The following is an 8,018-nucleotide window of genomic DNA, read 5'->3' on the forward strand; positions in this document are numbered from 1 at the left end:
AAATTCTCATTTATAGGCTAATTAGCCGTTAATTAACCGGGTCTTACATGAATCATGAATCATAAATTATTGACTGGAAAAAAAATAAGAATTTATTCTAAAAAGACCATTAAAAAAATTTAATAATTTAATTATTAAAAATATTTTTAATATCAAAATTAAGAAACATTAATTTTTATAATATTTAAGAATAACCAATTTTTTTTATAAAAAACAAATATATTTTTAATTTTTTTATTTATTATTCATAATCTTTATAGTAATAACTTTCATTTTTCCTAAAATTTTGATTATCTTCGTAATCATTTTTTTATCTCATTTATACGATTTTGGAGGAACAAAAGGAGGTTCCACGCTTTTGGAACCTTGGAGAAAAAGAAACAGCATTTAAGAAATAGCATTCAACGCATAGTTGTCAGAATCGAACCGGTAATCGAACCGATCAGATTACTGAGTCACTGGGTTATTGGTTCAACCGGTGAGTCACTGGTTAAACCGTTTAATCCGGTCCTATATAAATAAAAAATAACTATAAATTTAAAATACATGTTTTCACTAACATTTTAAGAATAGTAAACTATTTTAAAATAATATGGAATAGGAATAATAAGTATTTTGTTATTTTTATTCTATTATAAATATTTTTATTTTGTTTTTGTATTAAAATAACTATTATTTTTAAATTTCAATAATTTATTAATTAGTTTATATCTATTATACTATTATATACTACAAGTATTTATTAAAAAAATAATATTAATATATATTATATATATAAAAAGAAAGAATAAGTAAGTTTATAATTATTATTAAATAAAAATATAATTAAAAAGATCAAATTTATAACTAAAATTAAAATAAATTAAATAAAAATATATTATTTGATAAAAGATATATATATATATATATATATATATATATATATTATAATTTGCATATAAATGAATAAGAAATGTAATAGCCTAGCAGCTGTGATAATGTTTTAGTTCTCTGAGGACTGGGGTTCGAACCCTCCCTCCAACATTTTGTTGCATTTTCAATCGGACCGGTCGTGACCGAGTTTGACTGGTTTTTACTGGTTCATTTTAGGTCTGATCGGTTCGTACCGGTTCCTTTTCTTACAAGGTCTAACTATCGGACCGGACCGGTATAGGGTCTGGTTCACCAGTTTTTTGATTGAACCGGTCGGTTCGGTCCGGTTTTTATAACTATGCTTTAAAGTTGGAAGAAAATTAATAGGTGAGAATGTTAAAGGCTTCGTAGATGTTTGATTCTTGGAAAAATAATGCTTATGCTTTCTTATTTAATTCATGCAAAAATCTTTTCACATCAAATCATTTATAATCAAACATCAATCCATTGGTAATTTAATTTCTCCTAAACCCAATTAATCGCCAATTCCTTGGTCAACTAATCGAGAAAAGAGGTGAAGAACAGTTTCGATTTTAAGCTATGTAATCTTCAAAAACTATCACTAGCCGAATTATCTGTCACTTATTCAAACTAGCTATAGATAAGCAAAGATTGTGAGGAGTTTTAAACTAATTCCAAAATTAATTTTTTCAAATATAAAATCAGAATCTAAGACAGAATTAGAATATTTTCCATTAGTTCTAATCTTTAGCGATGAAGAACAAATTCAATTTTAAAAAAGTAAAGAAACATGAATTAAAATAAAGAAAAACACTTAATTATTAATCCTAAAAATAAACAAAGCTCCTAACCTTCAATGGAGGAGGTTTAGTGACTCATGATAGAAAAGAAACTAATCCTATTGATGAGAGAGATGTGTGATCTGATGAATGATCCACTCTTGTTAATAAGGTTCACTTATTTATATCCTAAGTTCTATTCAGAATTCAAATTCAAAACTAACCCTAATCTTATCTTTCGAAAAGATAAGATATTCAAATCTAATCGATCAGAGAAGATAGCTAACTACCTACTTCAAATTCAAATCAAAATAATATTCAAATCTAATCTAAAAAGAAATCCTAACAACCAAATCTTTATATTTTTAAAAGGGATTAATGATAACTAATCTTCTTGAATCTTGAATCTTTAATCTTTGAATGTGATTTAGGCTTCTAATGATTTGTATAATTGAACTTAGGCCTTAATAAACGTTGCATTCTGGGAGTTGAGCTAGAGAATGCTGGGCTTGCATCCTCAAATGTGGGCGTTGGCCCAAATTATCCTTGCATGGAGAGCTGGCTGTCGAGCTTGTGGGAGGCATGCTAGGCGTGCATGTATGGCTGCCGGGCTTGTGTGTTGAGCTATCGGGTGTCCATATCTTGAAGGCTAGTGTTCGGTTTGAGACTTTGTGAGTTGCAACAGAGGCCCAGCACAGATGGTTTAACTATCTGCCTCATACAGCGCTGCACCCAGGTTCTAGTCCCAGCTGAGGCTGGTTGTTGGTTTGGGGAACCCATGATACCCAATTACCCATGGTAGTGTGTGTGAGTGTGTTGTGTGTATGTGTAACATGGGTGTAATGTCTAGGATTGGGGGCTGTCCAATCCACTTGACCAAAAAAAAAGACTTTGTGAGTCTGGTTGGACCGTTCTTAAATCGTATTTGTATTTTTTTTTTCTAAAAATATCTTAATTTTTAATTATTTTGAGTAAAAAACTTCTAAAAACACAAATATACTAACACAATTTTAAATACTTGATTATTTATGAAATTTTCACCAAAAAATATAAGAAATTTAATTAAAATCTAAAAAAACCCTAAAAGTTATTTTAGATGTCGTCAATATGATTCAAAATGATTGAAAATTTTCCATGGTCAACAAGGAATTGAAACATTAGTATTCTCACCATTGCTTTTAGGAAACCCTACCAAGAAGTTTATGCATTGGAGGCTCATTGTGCCACATTCATAAAAGTCACAATTTTAATAAGAAATTCTTTAAAGTTTCTAAATGAATGCATTACAAAGAAATTTTACTTTTACTATTTAATCACTATCATTAGAATACTTATAAACAAAATACATTGAAATATAAGAGTAACATCCTAAATTAGTCCATGAAAAACATTTAGTCGGACAATTAAATACTCAATACATTTTAATCACTACAATAGTTCCAAAAAATTTTAAAATTCTCATTTAAGTCTTTTTATAAAGACTAACAATATAATGTAGAAACTGATTTTTCTAACGAAATAAAAGCTTCCGGACTGATTTGATAAGTAAAACTTATTAAAGATTAAAATGTCCGACTAAAACTTTCTTCAGTACTGCTTTGGGGTATTACTCGAAATACAATTATGGTGTTTGCACATTAGATTCGGAGTCCGATGAAGTACGGTTCCTCAACTCAGGCTGCCTAATTTCCTCTATAGTTCTAACAGCTTCATCAATTCTTGGCCTATTTTCTGCAACCTTCGCCACACATGCCAATGCAATCTGAAGCATCTGCACCATCTCCTCTTCAACATAATTCCCTCTTAGCAGCTCCACATCAAAAACTTCAGCCGTCCATTCCTCACGCACCACGGACCTCACCCACCTTGGAAGATCAACCATGTCTTCATATCCAGCGTATCCGAGTGGAGTCTTGCCCGTGAGCAATTCAAGGAGGATCACTCCGAAGCTGTAGACATCAGACTTTGGGGTGATTTTCCTCGACTCAATAACTTCTGGTGCAAGGTAGTTGTTAGCCCTCGACATTGTTGGAGGGGTGTTCATTAGAGGAGTTAGTCCTACATCGGTGATGCAGCCATCGAGTTCTTGGGTTATGAGAAGATTGGTTGACTTGATGTTGCCATGAGTGAACTTTGGACCTCCTTGAGAGTGAATGAATGCAATTCCTTTTGCAAGTCCAAATGCAATCTTCATTCTTGAATCCCAATCCAATGGAGTTCTTCCTATACCTCTGTTTCCTATTGTTTGGGAACATAAAGATATAGTTTTGTTAGAATTGACAATAGAAAAAACGGTGACAAAATGATCCATGAATGATTCACGGCTATGTACAGCATATGCATATTGATGAAAAAGGGAAAGCAAAAATTTGTCCAAGTGTGGAGGGTAAAGATCGAATAAGCTTAATATATGCTACTTTGAAATGTGAGAATATCAGATATACTGACCTAAGTGGCTATACCATAAAAGACTTAAAATCATTGAACTCGTATCATGTGCCTAAATGAATCTAATGCAATTGTGGACAAATAAATCAGAAAGGAACAATGCATCAGATAAAAACATACCATGCAAAAGGCTAAACAAGCTGCCTCCAGGCATGTAGTTATAAACTACAAGTTTCTCATCTTTGGAGTAATAATAAGCTCTAAGGGGAACGACATTCGGGTGTCTTCCGATCCTTCCAACAAGTTCCATCTGCTGCTCAAACTCCTTCTTTCCGGCCACAACTTCCCTCAACCGCTTGACCACTACTGCTGTTCCATCCTCCAGAGTGGCCTTGTATGTTGTTCCATAGCTTCCCTTTCCAAGAACTTCAGCTGAGGCTTTCAACAAATCTTCGAGGTCAAAGCTGTTAGTAAAGCCTTCAAAGAAGAACAACTTGTTCTTTTCAGCTGCTTGCACCCCACTGCCAAAACTCTTTGAAACCTCGGTCTTTCCGGCACAAGATGTTTTCCCTTTAAGTATTCCACTCGTTTCACTGTTTTTCCTCTTCAAGCAGCATACAGAGATAAATAGAACTAAAAGAGAGAGGAAGGCACAGCCACCAATTACAAGAGCAAGAATAGTAGCTATGCCGAAGCGTTCCTTAGATGCTGTAGCCTTTTGATTTTGGTTAGTTTCTGGAGAAAGTGGTTGGTAAACGGGAGAAGAAGATGGAGACAGAGAAGGAGAGATTGCAGAACAATGATTGAGAGGTGGACCACATAAGAGAGAATTTCCAACAAAAGAAGTATAAGGAAATTGTTTGATGGAATCTGGAACTGAACCATTCAAGTTGTTATAGCTCAGATTCAAGAATTTGAGCATTGGAAGGTTGAACTCAGGGATAACTCCAGAGAGGGAGTTCTTTTGGAGATACAACCATGTGAGACGTCTAAGATTCTGAAATGTTGGTGGAATGCTGCCTGAGAAGTTGTTAAAGGAAACATCGAAAACAACGAGTTTCGGAGACACGAAAGAAGGGATTAGACCTGAGAAGTTATTGTGCTGAAGATGCACATATTGGAGTGAAGGAATGGAGAAAATGTCAGAAGGAAGATTTCCTCTAAGACCATTGGAATGAAGGCTCAGGGTTATAAGAGCATCTAGTTTTCCTATGGTTTTCGATGGAATCAACCCTTTGAGTCCAATCCCCGGAAGGTGGACGCCGATGACACGAGTTTGATTCGCATTGCAAATCACCCCAGTCCATGATGTGCAAATTGGAGTAGTTGCACTCCAGTTTAGCCTTGGAGGGTGGGGAACATTAGAAGAAAAATCAAGGAGTGCTTGTTTGTCAGAGTTCAAGTCAGCTGCTACAACCAATATGAAACTTAGCAGAATAATAAATGGAAAAATGGGAAATTGGAAGAACTTCATTGATACTAGTTTGGTGAATGAAGCCTATATGGTGGTAGCTCCAAGTTCTGACCTCAAATGTTGTTCATCCTTTCCTGGGCTGAATTTAAAGTTATTGCAAATTATTAGCTAAATCATATAGCTAAGATGTAAGAACATGTTTAAATAACCAAAGCCAAAGTTTTACTATCTTCTGTGTAGAGACATTGATTCAATTGGGTCAAGCATGAATAGTCACAAACCATTATGCACCATTCAGAAACTGATTCAGAACTAAACATAATACAATGGTTTTGATTAGATTACATACTGGATTTAGAAATTGTGCAGGAAAATAAACCCAAGAAATTTAAACTGACTACTTTATCTGAGAACTTGAATTAGAATACCAGAATTTTTTCAGTTGATTAGAAACCATTACTTACTTTTCAGATTTACATAGAACATTAGAACCAGAAGGAAATTCAGGATTACAAACATGCTTACCATTAGTATTGAAGTTGGGAAAGGCACCGCGAGGCACCCCCTGCGTTTAGATGCATCAACTGAGACAAGTTCATTCTTTTCAAAACTAGATGGGCTTTTATTCCTATTTTTAAGATTAAAAATTGAAAAAAGCAAATGTTTGCCTTTGAACTTTAGTTAATGGGGGACTAAAACTAAAGTGCACTTTTCCTAGTTTTACTGAGAATAAAGAAAGAAAATCCCCACATTAGATTGGTTCATATGGTTCAGAGAAAAGACAAAGAAAGCATGGTGATAAGTTGAATAGTTGATAACTAAAGAATCCAATAACAAAAGAAAAAGATAAAGTTTGATTCTTTTTAGTACTTTATAAAGATAAAGCAATTTCTTTACTGAAAGTATGATGAATTCACTGAATTTAAAAAGATATTGGAAAATCATTAGTGTTTGATTTCTAGTTTTTACCACCACATCTGGTCACTGTATATTCCAAAAAAGGTCCATCTTCTTGAAAATATTGAAAAAAAATATACAAAAAGGAACCAGATTGAAACATACACTGTAACAAAAGTGGTTAAAACAGATCCAAAATAAGCATATTCATTGTCCACACACACAAACAAATCATCAAACACATTGTATGCATATCTGTAAAGATGGCTAAAATAATATAGAACAGGTTCTAAGAACATACATTTATGATGAATCAACTATGAGAACCAATGTGAAATTATTACCTTTGTAACTAATTTACTTTCATGGCACCAAGAACTCATCATATGCTGAAGCATAAGGATAAGTAAGTGACATCAATCATAAAGCTATAGAAGAGTATTTTATGAAGCTAAAAATCGTCCCAATTTCCATTAAATAATGACCAAATGAAATACAATGCAATAAGGTTAAACTTTTTGAGCCTGCAACAAATTAATTGGGTTCAATCATCAACACTATTTGAATTTATAAGAATAAGAATTATACTACTGTTAAGAGATTCACCCATGAGGTTTATCCCTTGATAAAAGAAACAATACCCAATTCTACAAAGCTACAGTGATAGCAATAATGACGGAGGCAACCCCAAAAAGTGTTTGTATCTAACTAACAAGTAGCTGTACATTAATGTCCCTGTTGAAATTAGCAAAGTAGAAGGGGGAAAATATGAATGGTTTCCATGACCCTGGAGTCTAAACATTTGAAAATAAGAACACTAACATGAATGAGTCTTTGAAATCACTAAACTTCTTTGATTGTACGGAGAAAAGAATAATCAATGCTACTTAAAGTGTTAATGGGTTGAGATCTCATTAAAGTTTACCCCATCCACCTTTTTAAACTACCAAATTAGTAGAAAAGTTTTATTCGGATTGGATTTTTCTAAACGGAAAAAATTAGTAAAATATAAAAATAAAAGTCTAATTGTTTTTAAATTAATTTTGAAGAACCATATACGATAAAAATTTGTAATTTAACGAAAATTATTCTGTTATTTTATTGTTTTACAAATTTTCTTATTTTAAAAGATCTTTTTATTTTAATGCTAATGTGTTAAAAGTGTTAATCGCCAAATAATTTTATTTGGCTCATATTTGTGGCATCAACATTTTTCTGTTGAACAACAAAATTATTTGATAATTGAATTTTTCTCAAACGTTTACTATTATTGCTAAATCCATACAATTTACATTTTAATTTAACATGGTAAATTAAAAATAATATTTTATAATTATAAATTTTTTAAATTTAGTATAATACTATCATCATTATATAATAAATATACTGAATATACTATTTTATCTTTATTTAAAGTAAAATATAAATAAAATATTTTGAAATATATAATATTCTTAAACCATAAGAAAAGAGATCTGAAAAAATAAAAACATATATAACTGTACTAGTAACATGTCAATTTTATACTAAACTTTATATAAAAAGACTAATGAAAATTTATCGACAACCTATTATTTTACTAAACTCATTAGAAAAATAATTGACATATGATGTTGTGCTTCCTGTTACACATTTCATTTTAAATCTAAAAGTAGAGTTATAAATAA

General features: G+C 31.9%; 1 protein-coding gene across 2 annotated transcripts; it reads right to left on the minus strand.

Annotated features, from left to right (window-relative positions):
- Nucleotides 1–2,946: 2,946 nt before the first annotated feature.
- LOC112703341 (probable inactive receptor kinase At5g58300) lies at nt 2,947–7,212 on the minus strand. Of its 2 annotated transcripts, none has more exons than XM_025754755.3 (3): nt 5,980–7,212; nt 4,221–5,593; nt 2,947–3,890 (listed from the first exon to the last, which is right to left on the minus strand). In XM_025754755.3, exons 2-3 carry the CDS (start codon nt 5,512–5,514, stop codon nt 3,274–3,276), a joined length of 1,911 nt encoding a protein of 636 aa, XP_025610540.1. In that variant the 5' UTR covers nt 5,515–5,593; nt 5,980–7,212; the 3' UTR covers nt 2,947–3,273. The 2 variants fall into 2 exon arrangements, with proteins under 2 accessions (XP_025610540.1, XP_025610541.1); XM_025754756.3 differs by having other exon boundaries at nt 6,696–7,010.
- Nucleotides 7,213–8,018: the final 806 nt, after the last annotated feature.

Source organism: Arachis hypogaea, chromosome 7, assembly GCF_003086295.3.
Source record: "Arachis hypogaea cultivar Tifrunner chromosome 7, arahy.Tifrunner.gnm2.J5K5, whole genome shotgun sequence".
Taxonomy (NCBI): Eukaryota; Viridiplantae; Streptophyta; class Magnoliopsida; order Fabales; family Fabaceae; genus Arachis; species Arachis hypogaea.

Coding starts and splice junctions, on each gene's coding strand:
- LOC112703341 (XM_025754755.3), bottom strand. CDS start 5,514: ATGAAGTTCTTCCAATTTCCCATTTTTCCATTTATTATTCTGCTAAGT. Junction 3,891..4,220: donor CTTGTTTAGCCTTTTGCATG/GTATGTTTTTAT, acceptor CCCAAACAATAG/GAAACAGAGGTATAGGAAGA.